At 38.4% G+C, this 25,383-nt stretch overlaps 1 protein-coding gene across 2 annotated transcripts; it reads left to right on the top strand.

Annotated features, from left to right (window-relative positions):
• The first annotated feature begins 885 nt into the window (after positions 1–885).
• On the top strand, positions 886–24,438 carry ATP6V1E1 (ATPase H+ transporting V1 subunit E1). Of its 2 annotated transcripts, XM_016213823.2 has the most exons (9): positions 886–1,017; positions 4,473–4,538; positions 7,321–7,430; positions 7,875–7,941; positions 15,427–15,516; positions 16,180–16,248; positions 18,485–18,579; positions 22,029–22,116; positions 23,854–24,438. In XM_016213823.2, exons 1-9 carry the CDS (start codon positions 985–987, stop codon positions 23,914–23,916), a joined length of 681 nt encoding a protein of 226 aa, XP_016069309.1. In that variant the 5' UTR covers positions 886–984; the 3' UTR covers positions 23,917–24,438. The 2 variants fall into 2 exon arrangements, with proteins under 2 accessions (XP_016069309.1, XP_016069308.1); XM_016213822.2 differs by lacking the exon at positions 23,854–24,438 and having other exon boundaries at positions 22,029–22,275.
• The last annotated feature ends 945 nt before the right edge of the window (positions 24,439–25,383 follow it).

Here is a 25,383-nt window from a genome sequence, read left to right as displayed (position 1 = left end):
AGCATGAATCCTTGGTACGACAGATAAAAATGGCATTTATACATCTGTGATCTTCCTACCAAAAACCCTAACCCCCAATCATGAGAAAATCTCCAATAGATGTGCATCCTACAATATACCTAATTAGTACCCCTCAAAACTGCCGAGGTCATTAAACACAAGGAAAGGTTGAGAAATTGTCACAGCCGACAGAAAAGTTAGGAGACATAACTAACAAAATGTATCCCGGGACAGAAAAAGGACATTGGGTTAAAACCAAGGAAATCCAAATAAATTATTAACATTAGTTAATATGCCAATATTGGTTAATTATAACAAACGTATTGCACTAATGTAAGATGTTAATAAGGGAAACTGGAAAGAATCCCTCATATTGCGGTTAAAAAAACAATAATAGGGGAAACTGTGTGAGGCGGACAAAGGTATTTGATAACTGCTCTATCTGCTTAATTTTTCTATAAATCTAAAATTATTCTAAAAATAAAGTGAAATCTATTAATATTATTGCGTTTCCCTCCATTAAGACCAAGAAAGTAAAATACTAAATTCTGGTTTTGTATAAGTAAAATCTTGAAACTTTTTAAAAAAAACTGCAAGGGCTGTAAGACGAGAAATTCACACAGCTCCACTAACTTCAGGCGACAGAATTCCTGATCTTCGTTCTTTTACACTTAAAAGAAGGCGTTTGTGGAAAACAGCGCGGAGAAATCACCCGCAAGTGAAGTTAGAAGGCCAGGGGCCGGACCTTCGCGCATGCGCCAACCAAGGGAGGGGCGGGGCGGGACTTTGGGGGTCTTGCTCTTTTCCCACTGGCTGAGAAGGCTCACGTGTCTTGGCTGCTCGGTCACTTGACAGGAACCGGAACCTGGGTTATAAAGCAAAGGGAAGCGAAACCTGCGTTGGCTTTTCCTTTCTGACTTCGCCGCCGGCTTTTTCAGGTCTAAGGTCGAGCTAGTTCCCCACCGGCCTAGCGTCGCTTTCGCCATGGCCCTCAGCGATGCTGATGTGCAAAAACAGGTGAGGGGCTGGGGTCGGGCCTCGCGAAGCCTCGACGTCGGTCCCGGGATGATAGTCTGGAGCCCGCCTCAGCGAGGGCGCGGGCCTTGGTCGGCCCAGATACCGGAGGGGCGTCCCTTGCCCCAAGTTCTCGGGTCCTGGTGGTTTTTCTCCGGGAGGGAGTCTTGCTGATCCGGGATTAGCCGCGCAACTTGTGACTTCTGCTCCAGCCTTCTTGAACGCCCTGGCTCTTTGGTTCTCGCTTCGGCTGTACCTAGTTAACCATGGTACTTGCCGTGCTTGGTAGAGCAGAGCGGTGAAAACAGGAATCGAAATGCAAATTAGATGCAAGGGTTGAAAACGCCGTTTTCACTTGATTGTTAACGCTGATGGAAGGGTTTACAGTATGCGAAAGCAGAGTGCTGAGGGGAGAGAGCTGCTTCCACTGTTTTTTGAGGTCATTCACTTTCATCGACTGTTAATCTTCATTTTTAGAGGAGTTTCCTCTGTCATAATGAAGTGTTTGGTTGGTCTCCCACTAGTCTTCACATTAATATTAGTCAAATGCAGAACTCTTTTTATTAGCCCCAGCGCCAAACAGTGTTTGGCATAAAGTAGATGAGTCAAGGTTTATGGGAAAATTTGTTATGGAAGTTGTGAATGTACATCAATTTTGCAAATGTGTAATCAGTCCTGGGAAACTAGGTGTTTTTTTAAAAAAATTCCCCATTACCATTTATCCCCTCTATGTCTTCTTCCCCCTCCATCCACCCCCCTCACCCCAAAACTTGAGTGTGAGGTTTTTTTAATGAGCCATATACCTTCAAGTTTGTAGGCAGTAAGGAATGTTATAATGCAAAAGTCTCTCAAGAGACTATTGTGGTGTTGAAAGGCCTATAACTAACATGAGAAAAAATGGTTTCAGCCCTAGTCTGTTTGTTCAGTGGTTAGAGCGCGGCAGGTGGTTTGAAGGGTCATGGGCTCGATTTCCTCCAAGGGCACATACCACGGTTGCAGGCCTAATGCCAGGCCCCAGCTGGCGTGTGAGCGGGAGGCAGCCAATCCATGTGTCTTTCTCGCATCGATATTTCTTTCTCTCTCTCCCCCCTTCCACTCTCTCTGAAAAGCAGTGGAAAAACTATCCTTGAATAAGGATTAAAAAAAGAAAGAAAAAATGGTTTCCATTTGTCCATACAATAGATACTCTGAAACCAGGGTCCTTGAACTTAGGAGTCATATTGCCAGTAGGTTTTTCAGAAAGGAAGGTTAAGGCTGCAATTTAATTTCTGCATAATTTAGAGAACTAAGTCTACTTCTCTTTGAAGTAGTAGGAAAATTCCCTGACTAAAAGCTCACTCACTGGCTTATAAATATTCTTAGATGAGCAATACAGTTGTTTTTTCCTTGGATTTTTCCATTTCCGTGAGAATACCTTTGCATTTTATTTTTAACCTGTTATGCACTAAGAACAGTGCAGTATTTCTTCTTCATCTCAGTGGATCTTGTGCTAATTACAAAGTAAAAAAGGGGGACAAAGATAGCATCTGTGGAGGACTTTTTGAACATTTATCACTGCTGCTTTAATTTTTACTGTAGGAAAAACTTGATACAGTGGAAAAGTACGATGCCATCCATATGTTCTAGTAGTCCAGTCATTAGTACTGATTCTCTTATTCTTGTTCCTTCATTTTCCCCCCTTGTTATGATATATTGAAGACTAAGGCTTTCCCAGGAAAAAATATAAAGGTAAAGCAGTGTATTTCCTTGGAATCTAGGTCAAAACCATTTTTTCTTTCTGTAAAATTGGAAGAATGAAGAGATCTGCTTGTGCCCCTGCACACTACACGTAAGCTCCAGGAGGGCAGTGTGTTTTGCTCCCTGTATTTTCAGCTGTGAATAGGCCAAGCACTCAGCACATGATAGTGCTTAATAAATCCTAGATTCCTTGACTTTTTCCCCCTTGTATAAAATACTTGTGTATTGCCATGGCAAGTGCGCCTCAGTTGGTTCGGTGTCACCCCATGCACCAAAAGGTTTTTGGTTCCATTCCTGGTCAGGGCACATGCCCAGGTTGGGTTCTCGATCCCTGATGGGGGGCATGCAGGAAGCAGCCGATTCTCTCTCTCCCTTTCTCTTCTCCCTCTAAAAATCAATTAAAAATCTTAAAAAAAAACACACACCACTTGTATATATTAGCTTTTTTTTGTCTGGGGATATGGTCATTTATTTCATCAGATTTTCAGAGGAATCTGACTCCAAAAAATTAAGTTACTGGGTTAGCTGGAAAAAGAAAATATTTTTTAAAGATCAGATTTTTCTGCCTTAGGGGTGGAGTTTAATGTCCTTAAGGGGTTGGCTGTTTCTCTTGTTAAAGAGAATCTGATCATGTTGACTATAAACAGGCTTCTCTGACCTGGGTTAAAATTAGTGCCATTTTGTTCTAGGCTGTCAAATCTGGTAAGCAGATAGTCCAGCTTGAGTGGTAAAGGCAGATAATGCAGGTCTGAATCAGAGTTCACCCATAGAGGCCAAATGTGCTTTGTAGTACTTAGAAACATCTGATTTGATTACCATATTTAGTTAAATTACTTTCTTTTTTAAAATATATTTCATAGAGAGGAAAGGAGAGGGATAGAGAGATAGAAACATCACTAATGAGTCATTGATCAGCTGCTTCCTGCATGCCCCCGACTGGGGATCGAGCCCCCAACCCGGGCATGTGCCTGACTGGGAATCGAACCCCGATTTCCTGGATCCTGGATTGATGCTCAGCCGCTGAGCCATGTCCGACTGGGCCTTATAAACAAAATTCTGAACTCTGTATCTGTTAGTTTGCTTGGTTCTATTTCATTTAGTTCCTTTTCTAGAGATTTCTTCTGTTCTTTCCTTTGTGATGTGTTTCTTTGCCTCCACATTTTGGCTGAAAAGGAGAGCATGGAAGTCATGGGAGGAAAGGGAAGGAATTATTCAAGAAGGGAGTGAGGTCAGCATATCAAGAGATGCTGACAGGTCAAGTAAGTTAAGACCAAAATTTAAGAGCAAGGAGATGGTTGTAATTTCATGAGTGTAATTTCAGTGGATTGGAAGGGGTAAAAGTCAAATTGAAATGTGTGGAGAGTAGGAGGTATGAAAGTTGAAAGAGTAAACAGAGATAGCTTTTTGATATAGTTTATTAGAGATGTTGAAGACATAGGTTTTGGCTGAAGGGTTTATGAAGTAGACTTCTTCCATGGACCTGAAGCTCCTTGAGAGTAGGATAATGTCCTATTTATCTGTGTTATTGATTATTGCACCATATCCATTTGCAAGAGCAAATTCAAGGTTGTAAGTTACCTGAGGACAGAAACTATCTAATTTTCCTTATACACAGAGCCTGACACATAATATGTATTCAATAAATAATTGAATGAGTCAGGAAAGATTTTTTTTTTTTTTTTATATTCAAAAATAAAATAATCTTTCCTTTTTCCTTACAGATTAAGCATATGATGGCTTTTATTGAACAAGAAGCTAATGAAAAAGCAGAAGAAATAGATGCGAAAGTAAGATTTTATTTTTTAGGTTTAAGAAATTAGAAAGTTTTGTATTGTTTTGTTTTGCTGAATAGTAATTAGTAGAGTTGTTTAGCAATGCATTGATTAGGACTAATAAGAATATTTCTTATATTTAACATTAAAAATAAATTTTCCAGCCCTGGCTGGTGTGTCTCAGTGGTTAGAGCGTCAGCCTGTGCACAGAAGGGTCATGGGTTCGATTCCCAGTCGAGGGTAGGTACCTGGGTTTTGCAGTACCTAGGTTCCAGGTTCAGTCAACTGTCCCGTTTGGGGCATGTGTGGGAGACAACCCATCTCTCTCACATCGATGTCTCTATCTGTCTCTCTTTCTCTCCTTCTTTCCTCCTCTCCCCCTTTCACTGTCTCTAAAAATCAATGGAAAAAATATCCTTGAGTGAGGATTAACTAACTAAATAACTAAATAAATTTTCCTTTCTAAACATTCTGATTGCCAGTAAGTGTCCTGAAATTTTATAGTAGGGAGTAGAAAATTAATGGATGGGGGATAAAAGACACATATTCCTTAGAGGAGAATTCCAACTAATGTATGTAGATAACTTCCCTCTGCAAGAAATTGGAGCTTAAATCTTCCCAACTACCATCCTCATCAGAGTGTGGGCTGAAGTTAGTGACCAACTTCCAAAGAATAGAATATGGAAAAAATAGTAACTTCATGGTGGAGAAATATGACTTAAGTGCTCCCAGTTAACATCATCAGTGATGTGGATAATTCATCAAGTTACCCCTATATATGATAGGAGGAGAACACTTCACCTATGTGGTATTTTCCCCAAAACCTGTAACACCAGCCTAATTAATAAGTAAAAAAAGGGACATTCTATAAAATATCAGTACTCTTCAAAACTATCAAAGTCATGAAAAACAAGAAAAGACTTAAGAAACTGTCACAGATCAGATGAGATTTAAGGAGACACAATGACCAAATAAAAGGTAGTGTCCTGGATAATATTTTAGAACAGAAAAAGACATTAGGTAGCAACAAAGGAAACTGCATAATGTATGGATTTTGGTTCATTGTAATGGGTTGGTGTTAATTTTTTGGTTGTGATAAATCATGAATATAAGATGTTTAAAAATGGGAAACTAGGTGAAGGTACAGTCTAATATCTTTGCAACTTTTCTGTAAATCTAAAATCTTCCAATTGAAAATATTCAGCCCTAGCTGGTTTGTCTCAGTGCTTAGTGCATTGACCTGCGGACTGAAAAGTTCCTGTGTTCAATTCCGGCTAAGGGCACATACCTTGGTGGCAGGCTCAATCCCCGCTCCAGTTAGCACACATCAATGTTTTTCTCTCTGTCTGTCCTCACTCTCCCTTCCACTGTTTCTGAAAAGCAATGGAAAAAATATCCTCAGGTGAGGATTAAAAAAAAGAAGAAAGAAAATAAAATACTGTAACATTATTTTTAATAAATTAAGTTTTAAAAGGAAAGCAATGGATAGATTAATTTTCTCGTGGAATCCAGCATTCAGACATTTAGCATCTGTGACTAATTGTGATAGTTGGTTAAGGCAGGCATAATATTTAAAAAATAAATAGTTTGGGAGTATGTAAGGTATAAAATGAAAGCTCCTGTCATTACAAAGGTGATAGTCTGCACTTAGAAATTGTGTAGATATTTCCAGTTGCACATTGTTTGTACGCAGAATATCACATTGTTCTTTAGGCAGTGGCCCAGATTTTCTAAACTCCAAACTCTATGTTCTTTTCATTAGCACGCTAGAAAGCAAATGGGTTAAATTTAGAATACATAAATTTTTTATATAAGAATATTCCTGAGGATATTTTTTTCATTGATTTTCAGAGAGAGCGGAAGAGAGGGAGCGAGGGGGAGAGATAGAGAGAAATATCAATGAGAGACACATCAATCGGTTGCCTCCTGTATGCACCCCAACCAGAGCTGGGGATTGAACCTGCAACCCAGGTACGTGCCCTTGACTGGGAATTGAACCCCCCATCTTTCATTGCAAGGGGCCGATGCTCTGACCCCTGAGGTACATCAGCCAGAACTATATATCTGATTATATCTTTGTAAATTTGTTGCTGGGTACTATTATCCTTGATCAGAATTTCAGTCTTCTGGTTCATTATTTATGATGAATATCACTTTTTTTTCCTTTTTTTTTTAAAAAAATTGATTTTGGAGAAAGAGAGGAAAGGGGGGGAGGGGGAGGAGAGAAAGCAAGAGAGAGAGAGCGCGAGAGAGAGCAAGCGAGCCTGGCCGGGCATGGCGCAGTGGTTGAGCATCGACCTAGGACCCAGGAGATCGAGGTTTGATTCCTGGTCAGGGCACATGCCTGGGTTGTGGGCTCGATCCCCAGTAGGGGGCATGCAGGAGGCAGCTGATCAATGACTTTCTCTTCATTGATGTATCTCTCTCTCTCTCCCTTTCCCTTCCTCTCTCTGAAATCAATAAAGTTATATTTTTTAAAAAAAGAAAGAGAAACATTGATTTTTGTTGTTGTTTCATTTATTTATGCATTCATTGGTTGACTCTTGTATATGCCCTGACCAGGGGATCAAACCCTCAACCTTGGTGTGCTGGGACAATGTTGTAACCACTTGAGCTACCTGGCCAGGGCCTGGTCTTTCCTTTTGAATAAATAAGGTGATCTTTGAAGACTAGTTATAATTTCCTGTTATCGATATAGAATAAGGTTTTTATAAGTGAGTACCTCTGGTCACCAGCTGCTCTCCTTAAAATAAAACTGTCAAAATCTGGTGTCACAAATTAATTAATTCCCTGGTAGGCAGAAGAAGAGTTCAACATTGAGAAAGGTCGTCTTGTGCAAACCCAAAGACTGAAGATTATGGAATACTATGAGAAGAAAGAAAAGCAGATAGAGCAGCAGAAAAAAATGTAAGTAAATCTTGATCACAGTATTAAACTAAGGAAGCTTTACAAAGTCAGTGGGACTTTGCGGGTGCTTTGGGCAGAGGACAGAGCAGGTGCTTTGAAGTCAAGCAAATATGGGTTCATGTCTTAAATGGATTACTTAACACTCATCTGACTTTGGTCAAGTTGCTTAACTTCTCTTTCCTCATTTGTGAAAATGGAAGCCTCACAGAAATATTGAAAGATTATGCTGGAATAACTAATATGAGATTGCTTGCCACTTGGTAAGAACTTAATAAAAATTCATCTTTGAAAGTAAGTTGGTAGAAATAACTAAATATATTTCAGTGGAGTTCTCTTTGGGGTATGTACAAAGAGAAGTATTTGTAGAGACATAGGAGCTGTATATTTCTTTACAGTTTTTGTTTTTCATACTGTACTGATACTCTTTTTTCATATATTTTGTAGTCAGATGTCCAATTTAATGAATCAAGCAAGACTCAAAGTGCTCAGAGCAAGAGATGACCTTATTACAGTGAGTAATTAGCCGGTTAGTTATAAAATTATAAAATGTTTATTCGCCTGTTTTAGAGAATTTACTAGTTAACATTAGCTAATTAAAGAGTTGAATGGTTTTTAGAGAACATAATAAATACAAAAATGAATAAGATATGTTCCCTGTCTTCAAGGACCCCTGATCTCTGTAACAGAGCTCAGAGACTCTTCTGGATTATATAGCATTGTCATGGGTGGACTATAGTATATGAGGGTGATAGGCACTAAGGAGGCTAGAAATGTAGGCTAGAGTTAATACAGGGGCCATAAGTGCAGGCTAAACAGCTTCACCTACTTTCAATAGAAAGCTTCATTGAAGTTTTTATTTTATTTTATGGGACTATCATAAATAAGGTTCATGTATGAATGTGTAGGCTAAGTTTAATAGGGAAGAGGTTTGACACAAAATCATTTGGGAAGTATTGTTATCCTAGGAAGAGGGCAGAAACCTTCAGAAACATGCCACTTAGTTGAGAAGGCCTAGTTGTATTAGACTTATATTCAGAAACTAAATAAGGATGCCTGCTGCTATTTCATTAGATTCCTTATAAAATGGAGAAATAAGAGTTATATAAATATTGGAAAGAAACAGTTATCATTTTTGTAGATATAATGGTCTACATGGAAAATACATCATCAAAAAAACAGTAAGAACTAGTAATTAGTTCAAAACATGACTGGCCACACAGAGAACTTACAGAAATTAAGTTTTTCTATATGCCAACAATAACCAATTAGCAAGTAAAATAAAAAGTAGATCTCTTGCCTGGCCAGGCGTGGCTCAACAATTGAGCATTGACCTAGGATCCAGGAGATCCCGGTTTGATTCCCGGTCAGGGCACATGCACAGTTGTTGGGCTCAATCCCCATTCGAGGTTTTGCAGGAGGCAGTCGATCAATGATGACTCTCTCATCGTTGATGTTTCTATCTCTGTCTCCGTCTCCCTTCCTCTCTCTGAAATCAATAAAGATATATTTAAAAAAAAAAAAGCTACAAAAATTACTTAATTTTTAGAATTAAATGTAAGTGAATAAGACCTAGATGGAAAAGCTATAACGCTTGAATAAATGGAAAACATACCATTTTCTTAGATAATTGAAGAAACAAACTGATACTATAAGATATGATTCTTACTAGATGAATCTGGAATGGTGTTAATGTTGACACATTTTACAGGAATATGTCCTAGACTTTGACTACTGATTGATTCCTCCTCTTCCAAGTTCAACACCAAATACTGAATTTCAGGCCTCGCTAACTAGGCGAGTGGTGGTTCCATTAACAAAAATGGGAAGTTAAAAGGGCAAGTTCTTTTAAGAAACATAATCAGCTCACTTTTGGGCATACTTTGAGGGACCTAGAAAATCTATTGCTGCTTAGATAATTATGCCCAGAGTGAAAAATGACAAGTGTGACAGCTACCGTGTAGATGCTATTTGTACAATACAAGGGTTTATAGGCATATAGCTTTGATGTCTTAGCAACATTCCTAAATATGAGTACCAATTATAACACATACTTTTAAATGTTATAATTTTGACAGTTATCCTGTCTTTAGGAAGAGTAATGATATTAAAAGTGGAAAGGATCCTGAGAAAGATCATCCAATGTACTATAGAGACACTTTGGATGATATATTCTCTGATGGTGTACTGTCTTAGATGACATATTTAGGTTTTGCAACCAGATACAGGTAAACAGCTTAGGGATTGTAGATTTGACTTTACTTTTAATTATTTTTTTTATTGTTTTTATTATTTCTTTGACCTGGTATATTTTATCTACTTTTAAAATATTTTATTAGTTATTTTTTCTAATTTAAAAAACATAATTTAAATTTTTATTGGACACTGTTTTAAGTCCTTTTAAATATATAAAGAATTATTTGTTTGACTTTAGAAGGAAATTTTCGGTGTCAGGGATAAGAAAACGTGATACCTAAAATTTAGATCAATCATTTATCAAATATTTGAATGCTTACTAAGTGATAATAAGATTTTATTATATCTCTGAGTATTCGAGATATAATAAAAGTCCTTGCCTTTGTGGAATTTAACATCCTAGTAGGTTGAATGAGTCGTGTTTTAAAAAATACGTGTAATAAAAATCTGGGTGGGTGTTTTTTCCTTTTTTCTGTATTTTTTTACTTTTTTAATACCAGTGCTTCTTAACTTTTTTTCCCCGCTCTCCAGAATATTCACACAATTGAAACACAAATCAGCAGTTCAAGGTCATTCCACATATCTTCCTCAAGAGCAGCGGAGAGTTTGTCTGCTTACCACTAAAATCATCACAAAATTCTCTCTTTTCAATACTAACTTGATCTTTTAGTTTCATACCTATACTTTCATTTCATAATTGAGCTGGGTTCCCTTGAGGCAGTAAGCTATTTGAACTTCAGAGTATGGTTTTTGCTTGTCTTGTATTTGCTAGGCCCTATGTGTGTCTGCAGTCTATCTGGATCTAGACAAGAGAAAATATCTACATAAGGCAAATCTCAGGTATTGCAGGTTTGGTTCCAGACTGCCTTAAAGCAAGTATTGCAATAAAGTGAATCATAATCTTTTTTCTGGTGGAAGGCCTTACCTTCAATTTATAAAAACTACAACATGAAGTGTAATAAAGTGAAGCACAATAAAACAAGGTGTGCCTGTACAGCCTTTTGAGCCTGACCTTAAAAAATTAGTCAGTGGGTATAAGATGGAATGGAGCAAGTTGAACATAGAAAACAGGCATTAATTTGACAACACAGGCAGGAAATGGAAGTAGTTTGGTAGAGTGGGGAGTGGTAGGAGATAAGATCAGACAGAGACATTTGGGTTCAATTAACAGAGCCTTGAATGCCTACTAAAGATTATGTACTTTATCCTTTGGCTAGTTCTCAAACTTTAATGGGCATAAAAATCACGTAGAGGATCTTGTTAAAATGCAGCCTCTCAGTCCCATTTCCAGATATATTTTTTTCAGGAATCAGCATTTAAAATAAGTGGCCCAGAGTAATCTTGGTGGTGGTGGTCTGGGAACCTCATTGAAAAATACTTCTGAAGTCTTAGATTTGTGTTAAGGAGAGACTTGGTGACACTGGGAAGTGGTTATGGCTTAACTTTCAAGTCAAGAAGTAGAAAGGACACAATAGCAGCAAAAAAGACAAGAACCCCATTCCAGAGATTCTAAAAAGATAGAGTTCATAGGACTTTGTGACTTATAGGTTGTGATGAGTGAGTGGAAAGGAGGAATTAAGAATGACTTTTAAGGGTTATTGAGTTAGGCAACTGAATAAGGTGTATGGTTAGAAATACAGGAGGAAACAATCCAATTAAAAAATGGACAGAGCAGTCAGAGAAAGACAAGTAGCATAAGATTTCACTCATATGTGGAATTTAATGAACAAACTGAACTACCAAGCAAAATACAGACTAATAGAGAGCAGGCAGATGGATGGGAGTGTAAAGAATGAACAAAAAAGGAAAAAAAGAGAGAGAACTCATGGACATAGACAATAGTGTGGTGATTGTGGGGGTGGAGGAGGAAGAGGGAATAGAGTGGATAAGGGGTGATGGGGAAAATATATTTACAAAAAAAAGGGGGGGCCAGAGACCTGAATAGACAGTTCTCAAAAGAGGACCTACAGATGGCCAATAGACATAGTACAAGGTTTCCAATGTCACTAATCATCAGAGAAATGCAAAGTAAAACCACGATATAACCTCACAGCTGTCAGAATGGCTATCCCATCAATAAGTCAACAAACTGTTGACAAGAATGTGGAGAAAAGGGAACCTTCATGCACTGTTGGTGGAAATGCAGATTGGTGCAGCCTCTATGGAAAATATATGGAGGTTCCTCAAAAAATTAAAAATGGAATTGCCTTATGACCCAGTGGTTGCACTTCTGGGTATATAGCCTAAGAAATCCAGAACAAGAATTCAAAGGAATATATGCATCCCTATGTTCACTGAAGTATTATTTACAATAGCCAAGATATGGAAGTAACCCAGGTGCCCATCAGTAGACGAGTGGATAAAAAAGCAGTGGTATATGTGCAAATGGAATATTACTAGGCCATAAAAAGGAATGAAATCTCACCATTAGTGACAGCATGGATGGACCTAGAGGGTATTTTGCTAAGTGAAACAAGTCAGACAGAAGGATAAATACCATGATTTTAATTGTGTGTGGAATCTAAAGAGCAAAACAAAGGAACAAATAAAACAGAAACAGACTCATAGATAACATTGAACAGACTGATGACTGTCAAAGGGGAGGAGGGTTGGGGGCCTGGGTAAAAAAGGTGAAGGGATTAAGAACTACTAATAGTGCTGGGGATGTAAAATACAGCATAGGGAATATACTCAATAATATTGTAATAACTATGTACAGTGCCAGGTGGGTACTTGAAATATTGGGGGGGGGCACTTTGTAAACTATATGATTGTCTAACCACTATGCTATACACCTGAAATTTAAAAATAATATTGAATGTAAGCTGTAATTGAAGAACAAAATTTAAAAAAAGAAGTTAGATGAAGTATTAAGTGATATGTAAGAGAAAGGGGAAGGGAGAGAGAGAAACATCGATCAGCTGCCTCCTGTACACCCTGACTCAAGATCAAGCCCGAAACCCGGGCATGTGCCTGGGCTGGAATCGAACTGGTGACCCTTTGGTACATGGGACGACGCTCAATCAACTAAGCCACACCAGCCAGGGCTGGTGTTATAAATTTTAATCCCAAGGAATTTGGATATATTACATCCCTCCACAAAAAACAAATATTTCACTTTTATCATAAAAAGAAAAAAAATACAGGAGGAGGAGCAGGTGAGGGACCCTGATAAACCTTGGGGTTTGAATTGCTATAGGAATTCAAGTGAACAGTTCTGAGTCAGGCTTAGGAGAGAGGTTAGGACACATCGACAGCACAGAAGTCCCAGGTAGAGCTATGGATGTGGATGAAGTTGCCAAGGTTGTAGATGTAGAATTAGAAGAGCAGAGGGCCAAGTAAACAAACTGAGGAGCATCATATGTAACATGCAGGAAAATAAGAGATTGATGAGAAAAGGAAACACAGGGAAAAGCAGTGATGTTGTGGGAGAATGAGAAGCCAAGGAAACAAAAACTTGAACTTCCCTGCCCAAGTACCTCAGGTGGTTGGAGTGTCATTCTGTTTGTGTGCTCACGCCCATGTGTGTGCACATGCACGTTGCAGGTTCCATGCCTGGTCAAGGCACATACCTAGGTTGCCGGTTCAGTCTCAGGTCGAGTTGCATACAGGAGGCAACCAATCAACATTTCTTCTGCATCAATGTTTCTCTCTCCCTCTGAAATCAATAAAAACATATCCTCGGGTGAGGGTTAAAAAAAAACTTGAACAAAATGGCAAGCTAATAGAGCGCATCTTATGCTTCAAGGAATCAAAGTGGGAAAACACAGTGATCTTTGGATTTGGCACTCAGTGTGTCATTTCTGACTTTAGCCAGAGTGGTTTCATTGGATTGATGAGGGCAGAAAGCCAGATTGTAATGGCTTGAAAAGTGAGAAGTGAGTGTGCAAGTGAGGAACTGAAAGCATTATGCATGACCTCTGAAGAAGTTGAGCTGTGTGAACTGTCAAGTGTTTTGATCTCTTTAGAACAGATGTACAGTCCAAGTATTCTATAGCATGAACTTCAGTTCAGTATACAGTTGGAGGTTTAATTTTTCTAACTTATAAATGAGGGTTCTGTGAAAATAAACATTTACATAATTTTAGTTCTAAAGACATTTTGTAGCCCTTTGCAGTCTAACTTGTTGCCATTCAGTAATTTACAGTTTGGCAAACCACAGTAAATAAGAGACATGGAAGGGTAAAGAAATACTCTGGAGTGACAGAACAAACAAGGTCACATACATAGAGGCACACACATGCTTTAAATGGATTTTGCTATTTTAAATCATTTTATTTCTAGCTTTATCCATAGAGTAAGAAATTATGAAAGGAAGTTGTCAAGCAGTTGGCTAGAAAAAGGATATTGACAAAAGATAGAAGGAAGGTAAAAAATACAGAACCATGGTGAAAATGAAAAGGAAACAGGCAAGCTGTTTTGCTATCAAATTTGGTCTCAGTTCCATAGTCTTTTAGTTATTTCTCTCCGCTGTTTATATCCTTTTTTCCTTCCCTGCCCAGATGCTTTCCAGGTTTAAGAGCTTTGGAATCCCTTTGAGATTTGAATTTCTGTTGCACTCCATTTTCTATAGTGGAAAAAAAATACCTGAAGCTTATTTAGAATTAAATTAGATAACCTAGGTAAAATGACAAGAATATTACCTAACACAAAATACATGTTGGATGAATGATAGCTCTTTATCACTTCCCTAGGTTTCACAACTTATATGTGTGTGTGTTTTTAAGGGAGATGAAAAAACACATTTAAGCCCGGCTGGGCGTGGCTCAGCAGTTGAGCATCAGCCTAGGATCCAGGAGATTCTTGTTCAATTCCTGGTCAGGGCACATGCCTGGGTTGCGGGCTCGATTCCCAGTCAAGGGTGTGCAGGAGGCAGCTGATCAATGACGACTCTCTCATCATTGATGTTTCTATCTCTCCCTTCCTCTCTCTGAAATCAATAAAGATATATTTTAAAAAACAAAAACACCACATTTAAATTCTGATCCATTGGTCTTGAAGTAGAGATTTCTAGTGTTGTGGTTTAAAGAGAGATGAAATACAAATGTCTTTGAGGGATGCCTGCTGACTTTTCAAACTAGGTAGGACCCAGGTAGACATGACTTTCATGTTGACGTCATAGCTTTTGGTTTCCTGCTTTCCAGACCAAAATTCTGTTATTTTCTGACTCCTTAGAGTCATTTAGGTTCAAGTAGATAGTTAATGCCTTGTCAAACTCATAAAATACTGATATGTAAGCTGGAACACCAACCGTAGTAATTTACACATATCTCCTTGGAAAAGCTGCATGGGGAACCAGATTATAATCAGAAAGTTGTTTAAATTTATAATCAAAGAGTGTCATTAGGGTATTAGTGATTTGTAACATTATTGATCATAATGTACCTATCAAGCTAATAAATATTAAAATCATTGATAATCCAGCCTCTCAGAGGTAAGCAGGGAGTTATTGCAGGTAACTCATTGTTGGTACTGTGATCTCTATCCAGATGTTACCTGTTCTTTTCTTTAGATAGAAAATAGAATCATCTTGTATAGCTTTTAATAGCTTCTTTTTCAAATCTGTATCAGTTAACTCTTTCCATGTTAGTTGTGTAGGTTTCTGAACTGATTAATAATCTGGGCTATTCTACTAGAGTGTGACCTCCCTGGGAGCTATGATGGTGCTTTGTACTTCTGGTTTATCATATATCTCAGAGAATGCATTGAATGGAAACAGCAATAAACTGAAACAAGCCTCACTATAGGTTTTATGCCAACTAGCCAAATGTGTAGATAACTTTTTCTTTTCCACTCATTCTAGGACCTACTGAATGAAGCAAAACAGAGACTCGGCAAGGTGGTAAAAGATACAACTAGGTACCAAGTGCTGCTGGATGGACTGGTCCTCCAGGTACCCTTATAGACCAGGTCTTTTACAGTTTATAGCCACAGTTCTTAAAAGTTGACAAGATATATTAGAGGCCAGCTCTCTTTTTCCTCTTTTCTCATCTTAGCTTTTTCCCTTTTGCTCTTTTCCTTGTCTAATAGAGAAATATATGAGAAGACAGTAATGTCTGTCAGGTTGAATAAGACTTCTAGGCTTACGACTCCTTTATATTGTCTCATTAATTTTTTATAAATCAAGGGTCAGATTTGCTTGCAGCCTTCAACTTTAACTTTTAAAGCTTTAAATTAGTTTCCCTAATTTGATTTCATCACTAAAATACTTGCTTTAGATATTGGGGTTCAGACCAAAGGCTTGTATACATTTTAACTCTTTACCTCTTGTCTGTGAATCCTTATTTTACTTAGTCTAATTACAATAATATTTGTCTCTAACCTAGTTGATGTAAGATAAGACTCCCATATAAAATTTTTTTTACCACTTGAGCATTCTGGTTTGTGACATCAGGATCTTGTTTCCATGTTCTCATATTATACGTGGTCTTTTGGGGAAAATTATAAGGGGACATTTTTTCAAAACTGGATGGAAGAATCATAAAAACATTCTATTTTGCCACTGCTTAATTTTACAGCTTTTATTCCCTACTGATTGCATCTGACTGTGTCTTAGGGTTTGTACCAGTTGTTGGAGCCCCGGATGATTGTTCGTTGCCGGAAACAGGATTTCCCTCTGGTAAAGGTAAAGAGCGTAGAGAAAGACTTTCTTTTTTTTTTTTTAAGGATCAGAAACTTAGGGATGAAATATATCCATCCCTAAGTTTCTGATCTTTAGACAACAGGTCAACTATGGGGATTAGAGGAGTCTTACTTAACATATTGCAGATATTCATTTAAATGACCTCAGCTTTTAATTTCTTAATGAAGTCACATTGTAGTCTGAGTTAGTGCCCTCCTCCCTTTCTGGAGACTTTGTAATACCCTAATCTGAAAATGCAGCAGAGGCAGCTCTTCCTGGAATTGAGCAAAGACAGGCAACACTATTTTATTTTTTTTTAATATATCTTTTTATTGATTTCAGAGAGGAAAGGAGAGGGGGGGAGAGGGATAGAAACATCAATGATGAGAGAGTCATTGATCGAGCCTGCAACCCGGGCATGTGCCCTGACCGGGAATCGAATCCGGATTGCCTGGATCCCAGGTTGACGCTCAAGCGCTGAGCCATGCCCGGCTGGGCGGGGCAACACTATTTTAAAGTGGCAAACTGCTCTCACATCAAGGAGGCTTGGCTCTAACCTAATACATTCCTATACCTAGAGAAAAAAGGTGGGTACCAGAAAAGAGGTTGATGAGCAGTGAAAACATAGCTGTAGTCTTAGGGGCAAATATTGAGGTGCATCTCCGTGCCCTTTCTGAGAGAGAAGGTTCCCTGGTCTGAAGGACGACCTGCTAGCCTCATGACAGTTATATGTAGGTTGTAGTAATAGGTGGATGTCCTGTACTGAAGGAGCCTGAGGCTGGTAAACCTCAAGTCATAGAATGGACTCCCTAGCTATGATTCTGTGCCATCAAATTGCTCTTCAGATTAAAATCCTTCCGTATAGCTTGCTTTCAGGCAAGGATGTGAGTGCTTAGTCCCTTAGCAATCACATTTCTTATCAGTTGATACATTTATAATACATGATATATTTTCATTCTTACTATAACTTGTCTCCCTAAGTAACTTTTCTCCTAGGAAAGAAAATGTACCAGCCAGATTACTTAGGTGTTCATTTCCCTTAGTCTCCGTGATAAATTAGTAAATTGTAGTTCAGACTAGAACTACAGTAACCGTCAGTCACATGGATCCATGTTTTTGCTCACAGCCTCATTTATGAACCTCTATAACGGGGGAAGATGTAACACAATTCACCAGGAAGATAATCTTACTATGGAGGCAGGTCCAACTGTCCTTTTCTAGATGACACAATGATATTGCTAGGTGTCAAGCAAGTTTCTTCTTGAAAGTTATATAGTGTCAACATCCTGTGTCATGAGTAGCTCTCCAAATTGGTGCTGTATTAGATTTTTGGAGGAGAGAAAAGTAGAATATATGTATAATTCTGTTCAACTGGTAATATTGTCAGAGAAAAAAAGTTCCCTCAAAGAAAATGTTATTTACATTTGTACTAGTGTGTGTACAATATTGCTCTAAGGACTTTCCATTGGTTATGTATTATCACACTAATTGCAGTACAGTAGTTAAAAACTCACTTTAATTTTTTCCCAGTGAGCTCATTTCTTTATAAAATTGGTAAAATGTACATAACAAAAAGTTAACCATTTTAAATGTACAGTTGCTTTAAGTACATGTATTGTTGTGCAGCCATCACCACCATCCATCTCTAGAACATGTTCATCTTCCTGAACTGAGACTGTGTCCCCCTTAAACACTAACTCCCCATTTCCCTCATCCCTAGCTCCACCATTCTTTCTGTCTCTATGAATTTAACTACTGTAGGTACCTCATCTAAGTAGATTCATACAGTATTTGTCCTTCTGTGTCTGGATTAGTTCACATAGCATAATGTCTTCATTTTGTGTTGTAGCATGTGTCAGAATTCCCTTCCTTTCTAAGGCTGAATTGTATGTATCCACTACATTTTGTTTATCTAGTCATCTGTCAATAGACACTTGCGTTGTTTCTACCTGTTGGCTGTTGTGAATAATACTGCTAGGCATATCGGTGCACAAATATCTGTTTGAGTCTCTGCTTTTACTTATTTGGATGTACTTAGATGTAGAATTGTTGGATCATATAGTAACTCTATGTTTAATTTTTTGAGGAATTGCCACACTGTTTTCTATAGGGGATGCACCATTTTACATTCCATTGTAATTCATCTATTCACTTCCCTGAAATATATAGCTTCTTGCATAGTTTATGGATTTTTTTTTTTTAAGTTTCTGCTAAAACCTGTTATTTTCTGCTTTTCCAGGCTGCAGTGCAAAAAGCAATCCCTATGTACAAAATTGCCACCAGAAAAGATGTTGATGTCCAAATTGATCAGGAGGTCTACCTACCTGAAGAGATGTAAGGAGTGTTTCTGCTTTTAACATCTTGCTTTCTCTTACTGGGAGAATGGTCTTTATACTGGGCCTTTTGTAAAGGGAGTTTTCTCCAAGGCACTGTTTGCCACAAGAATAGAGTTGTAGCTGTTTTTTCTGTTAGTACTCTGTTGTGGTTCTTCCTTGTTAGCCAGGTAGACATACTCTAAAAGTCTAGCTTCTTAGGGTCACTCAGTTCATTCTGCAGAAAAGCAGCACTAATTCTGTACCCAGAACTCGAAGCTGGGTCCAAGTCTCTTGCATGCTGCAGAATATAATCTCTACCTCTAATTCAGGGGTGGGGAACCTTTCTTTCTGCCAGGGGCCACTTGGATATTTATAATATCATTTGTGGGCCATACAAAATTATCAACTTAAAAGTTAGCCTGCTGTATTTGGTCAAACATTTAATTAACTCACCCCCTAATGCAATGGCTGGAACTCTTTCTCTTTGGTGAGGCCTTGGCAGGGCCAGACCAAATGATTTCCCAGGCCATAAATGGCCTGCGGGCTGGACATTCCTCACCCCTGCTCTTAGTAGTTATCAAGAACAAGAAAAGTAGTCATGTATAACTAAACATGGTTAGGTTCCTAGGATACAGAATTGCAAACACCAATGGCACTTCTGCTGACTGTGAGGAAATGACAAAACATTTCTTCAGCATCTCTAGTAAATTTCATGCCATTGGATCAGACAATAAGAACTGCTTGCCCAGCCGGGCGTGGCTCAGCGATAGAGTGTCCACCTAGGATCCAGGCGATCGGGGTTTGATTCCCAGTCAGGGTACATGCCCGGGTTGTGGGTTCGATCAGTGCATCTCTCATCATTGATGTTTCTATCTCTCTCCCTCTCCTTTCCTCTCTCTGAAATCAATAAAGATATATTTTTAAAAAAAGAACTGCTGACAAGGATACAGCCAGATTATTTTTCCATTACACCTGTCTTAATGATGCTGACTGACATTGCAGAGAGTCCTTGGGATATAGGACCTGAGTTGAAAGAGCACCAGACTTAGAGCTGTAAGACCTGTTGTGGTCATGGGACCTGTGGCCTAAATCCATCATCTGTAAAATGGAATCTGTGATTTTGCTCTTTTGTTTCATGAAATGAGGAAAAGAGATGGAATAGTATATATGTAGAAATGCTTTATAAACAGAAGGTGTGTGTAAACGAGTGAAAAATGTAGACAAGTTGTTTAATCTGAGCCTTGATTTCCTCATTTCTAAATTGGGTAATAACATCTACCTCACAGAACTCTTGGAAGCTTAAATGACGTAATGTCTACAGCACTTAACACAATGCCTGGTACATGCTCAGGGCTCAGTATACAATGGAACCTCGGTTCTCAAACTTAATTCATTCCAGAAGGCTGTTCGAGAAGCAATTTGCTCAAAAACTGAATCATTTTCTCCCATTAGAAATAATGTACATTGAATTAATCTATCCCGGGCCCCTAAATGATTCCGTTTTAACCTTTCTTATATACAGTACTTGTCTAAGGTACTGTTTAATCTGTAAACAAACACTTCTTAAATTTATTGAACACTTCCTACTGGCCTTAAATAACTTTCAGCACTGTTTCAGGGGTGTTTTTCAAGTCAGCATGCAATATTTTCTTTTTCACATATCTCTGCCTCCAAAATGCTGTCACCATCTAACTCCTTTTCATTTATCCACATTAACAGTTTTTCTACCTCTTCAATTGCCTGTGATGTTCTGTGAGTGCTTTCACACCCTTAGCAATATCAGCACACTTGATGGCCTCTTTATGTTTTAAAATTGTGCTGATCATCCATTTCACCAGCAACAAAAGCAAAAACACCCCACAAAAATATTCACAGCACAGTTTCCTGAGATGTTTAACACGAGTGGTAAACTGACTCACATTCTCTGTTTGTGGCCTGAGAGACCTTTTTGTCATGCTGATGTATCAGCAGGAAAGACATTTTTTCTGTGAATAGCTTGGTTGAGAACCAAACTGTGATATGGGAGACATTCAAGAACTGAGGTTTGATTATACATGGTTATTCTGACAAATAGGCATTATTGTGGAGATTAAGCAGACAGGATGTAAAACACTTAGTCTAGGCTCTGGTAAATAATAAATTTCAGTCAAGACCACTGTTCCCCAAACATTTGGGGCCAAATGTTTTGATTTTCAGCATTTAGAAAAGTTAATAAAGTACATATACCACATGTTACACAATATCTCCAGACAGGGTCTGAACATAAGGAATATTCACACTTTGAGAGATAAATAGGTAAATACAGATTTGTTAGTTGTGTGCTGCCCAATGACCAGAGATCAGTGCAGGTTTTTGCATCACACAAATTAAATGTTTTTTGTTTCAGAGCTTTTTGAATTTCAGAATTGCAGATGAGGGACTGTGGGGTTATTCCAGTGCAACTTTGAAGTGGAATTTTAAATATTGCCATTGTACTCAATAAATTTCTCATTTTATTAAGCTTCTTTAAGCCTGTCTTATTTGTAAAATGGTGAGGATATGAAGACTCAGGGTTATTGGGAAGACAGAAGTCCTGGAAAAACCTGGGCTTTATGTTCAAGTGAGTGCCTGGCACAGAGAAGACATTCTTACTTAGTGGTGGTCTGTCTTCCCTTACTTGCCAGTAAGACAAAAAATTGTATTACAGACAGTAGGGTTAGGATTTCAGCAAAGAACCAACCATACCCTTATGAACAATAAAGTCTGTTTACAGAAACCAAAGATAGATGAAACAAAGAAATGGCTGGGAGGGAGGATGAAGTAAGAAAATAACATTAAGGTCATGGTCCATTAAAATTTCCCAAAGAAAATTTGTGAAGTGTCATAGCCTGCTTATTTCAAGAAACATTGATAAAGTAAGATTTTGGTATAGCAAAAGAATTTCATTCTCTGAGGCTCCGTGTAATAGAATTTGAGTTTTGCCATATGCCTATTAAGTGCTGAGAAACTGAGGAACGGAATGATAGAAGTGAGGTATGGCTAGAGGCAGGGCTTTCTAAGCGGGGGTTTGGTACAAGGTTACAATGAAGCCTTTTGTCTGACATACAGCTTTGCCTTATCTGTACCCCTGGTCATCAGCAGGATTGGGCTTTTGAGGAAACGTTCAGATAAGGACTCTGTTAACTTGCAAACAGGGACTAAATCCTCCCTCTTCTGATTTTGCCAGTTGTTAGAATTAAATTCCATGCTGTAACAGAAAATCAAGTTGGCACATAGCAGGTAAATGACAGTTATTATCAGTACCCATACCTTAAATGCTAAGAAGCTTTTTGAATTTATTTCAAGATTACTGCTTGTGTGTATTGGCCCCTTGTAGTATTAAGACACTCCACACCCCAAAACTTTCTTCCAAGGGAGTCAAGTAATTGTGCCATGTGTGTCTGTCTTCCTCAAATCTATAAAAATTGTTATTTCTTTTGTTCTTTGTAGAGCTGGTGGAGTTGAGATCTATAATGGGGATCGTAAAATAAAGGTTTCCAATACACTAGAAAGCCGACTGGATCTCATAGCTCAGCAGGTGAGTGTGGGAATACTTGTCATTAGTTGGTCTGTTACTTTGAAGCGATACAGAGAACACATCCATTCACTGGTATTTGGGATTTGTTGCTTTCTATCCACATTTTTTGACATTTTCTTAAAAGGTATGGGATTAGACATTTAGTGGCATTTACTGAGGCAATATCATTTATATGAGGGATGATTTGGGGTAAGAACAAGGGTTTTACTTATCTAGGATTATAATATATATGTTTACTACATGTGGAGATGCTGACTAAAGTTCTTTCTCCAGCAAGAATGATGGCAACTGAAGTAAATACTTGTTTAAAGAAATTACCATAGGGTTGTTGGCTCTTCAGATGTTCCCATGTTTGTACCAATAAACTCTTTGGAAAAAATGCAGGAAAATTCTGTTATTTCAGAGTGCTGGGCCTCTCCCAGAAGAGGTGGTCTACTGCTAACTTGTCTTATAGCCAAAGCACTTAGCTGTTGAGTATATCATCTTATAACTTAAACCATACAGCGTTGTTGCCCAATAGAGTATGTACTCACTACAAATGGATATTTTAATTAAGTAAAATTAAAATTCAGTTCCTTATTTGCACTAGCCTCATTTCAGATGCATAGTAACCACATGTAGCTAGTGGCTACTTTATTGAACACACAGCCTTAGAAGTTTGAGGTTAAATCCTAAGGATTTCTCAGTTGCAATAATGAGTACCTCAGCACAACTTGCATTGTATGTTTTCTGCTTGGTGCATAGGCACTCAGTATTTTTTGAGATAAAGAATGTAGGTGAGCCTGGCTGGGCATGGCTCAGTGATTGAGCATCGACCTAGGATCCAGGCGATCGGGGTTCGATTCCTGGTCAGGGCACATGCCCGGGTTGCGGTCTCGATCCCCAGTCGGGAGTGTGCAGGAGGTAGTCGATCAATGACTCTCATCATTGATGTTTTTCTCTCTCTCTCTCCCTCTTCCTCCCTCTCTCTAAAATCAATAAAGATATATTTAAAAAAAAAAAGAATGTAGGTGATACAGAATATTATGATGAGGAGATACAACTGTTAACGGACTCTTCTCCCTATATCACAACATAACAGAAGCCTTATACAGTAATGCCTTTAGTTTTTTTTTTATATTTAGTTTTTAAAAAAATATTGATTTTAGAGAGAAGAGAGAGGGGGAGGGAGAGAGAGGAACAGAGAGACATAGATCAGTTGCCTCCTGCATGCACCTGACTGAGGATTGAACCCACAACCTGGACATGTGCCCTGACCTGGAATCGACCTTTTGGTGCATGGGACGATGCCCAACCAACTGAGAGACTCCAGTCAGGCTGTATTTAGTTTTTAGTGTTTTGTTTTTTTTTCTTCTTTGTTTCCTTTAAAGCAGTTAGTCTTAACTCCCAATTTTTGATTGGTTAAATTTCTCACCAAGGATTCTGTAACAGTGCTTCGGATAAGTAAAGGACAGATTTGATGTTCTTAGCTTTGTGATTTCTTCCCAGCCATTTAGGGGTTCAAGACTTGCCATCTGTGTTAAGATGTACAGTTCTTTATAAATGGTGATTGAAGGAGACTTGACTTTGGGTGGTGAACACACAGTACAGTATACAGATGATGTATCATAGAGTTGTGTACCTGAATTCTATATAATTTTATTAATGTCACTTCAATAAATTCAATTAAAAAAAATGCAGTTCTTCCCAAGTTCTGCAGTTGACAGCTTACTTATTAAAGATCTTATTTCTTCACAGATGATGCCAGAAGTACGGGGAGCCTTGTTTGGTGCAAATGCCAACAGGAAGTTTTTGGACTAAGCCTTTGGGAGGTGGAGTTCATGTACTGCTATGATGTGGAGGTTTCTGATATTTGAAGAAACAAGATAGATGATCTGTGTAGCTTCCTCTTTGCTGTTCTAATATTCTGTATTTATCAGTGGATATCCTTCTGTACTAATGCCCTTAGCCTAATTGTTAACAGTGGGAGAAAGTTTCATTTACTATGATCAGGAAACTTACCTCTAGCATATCTAAAAGTAACATAACTTTCAGTTGGTTCTGCAGCATGAAGGTGAAGAAATCAGGTGGTGGTTGCATGGGCTTTACCCAGTCTTGTGCTCTTCCTCTGCTTCTAGTTATCTAATCTAGAGGTTATGTGTATGGTGTTCTCTGCCAGTAATTCTCTGCTCTTTAGGTTTAACAAACATGTCAGGCATGCATTCCTTCCAGCAGTGGTAGCTTCAGTGTTACCTCTTTGGGCCTAGAAGTTCTCCTTATCTGTAAATGTGATTTAAAATCTAAGCCATGATGCTGTATTTATTAAAACAACGTTTAAGTGAATTTGTCATTTATTATGTAAGGCACTGTAAGTGTGTGGTTTGAGAGGGTAAAGTTCTTAATGAGGTATCTAGAAAAGATACCATTTTCTGAATCTCTGTAACATTTGCTGGTTAATGGCTGTCAGTACTTGAAACCATTAATCCTCCCTGTGTCCTCTGGCACTTCCTGCTCATTTTTACCGGATCCTTATTCAGAAGTGTTCCTTTCATGTTCCTTCAGCCCCTTCTAGTCTTCCACACATAGGTATTCAGTATTATCTGTCCTCTGGAGGGTTTGACAGTTTTATTGAGGAAATAGTTTTAGTAGCTTTGGCAGTCAGAAAAGAAAAGAAACTAAGGGGGTCTTTTGGGCAGCCGGGGGGAGGGGGGGTTACTGTGTGTTAGGGCCTAAACACTTTTCTTCCTCCTACTCCTCATTTTCCAGCTGGTTTTGAAATGGACACAGAAAGGTAGATGACAAACTATTCATTGCAGCCTGTCTACTTCTTTCATTAATTACAAGGCCAGATTATAACTAGTCAACTTTATTTCAGTGTTCCATAGACACTGGTCTATAAGAGCCTGTTTTTCAGAAGGAGGATATGGAACAGGATTGCTGCCCTGATTTTGCCCAGGCTGCTCAGTTTTAGTTGGCCTTAGCCCTCAGCCATCCACTATTTGAAAGGATTTGCTTGGTTTTGAAGTAGGTGCAGACTTTGAGGACTTTCATGTTCCCCTTGAACTTCTGATTCTCCTTTTTCCCAAGATGAATGCTGGGACTAACCATAAATTATTTAACTCAGATTAACAAAACTAAATCCTCCAATTGACTCAAGTGTACTGAGCTTGAGTGTGAAATAGAAATGTGAAATGTAAAGTGTAGAAACAACCCTTCTATCTTTACTGTCTGTTAAGTTCCTACAGTTAATATAGCCAAAGCATGCACTATTTTTTGTTGTTGAAAGAT

This window comes from Miniopterus natalensis, chromosome 2, assembly GCF_054644295.1.
Source record: "Miniopterus natalensis isolate mMinNat1 chromosome 2, mMinNat1.hap1, whole genome shotgun sequence".
Lineage (NCBI taxonomy): Eukaryota > Metazoa > Chordata > Mammalia > Chiroptera > Miniopteridae > Miniopterus > Miniopterus natalensis.
Note: the sequence above shows the minus strand (reverse complement) of the source record. Positions and strands in the feature narration are given on the sequence as shown.

Coding starts and splice junctions, on each gene's coding strand:
- ATP6V1E1 (XM_016213822.2), top strand. CDS start 985: ATGGCCCTCAGCGATGCTGATGTGCAAAAACAG. Junction 4,539..7,320: donor CAGAAGAAATAGATGCGAAA/GTAAGATTTTAT, acceptor ATTCCCTGGTAG/GCAGAAGAAGAGTTCAACAT. Junction 7,942..15,426: donor CAAGAGATGACCTTATTACA/GTGAGTAATTAG, acceptor CACTCATTCTAG/GACCTACTGAATGAAGCAAA.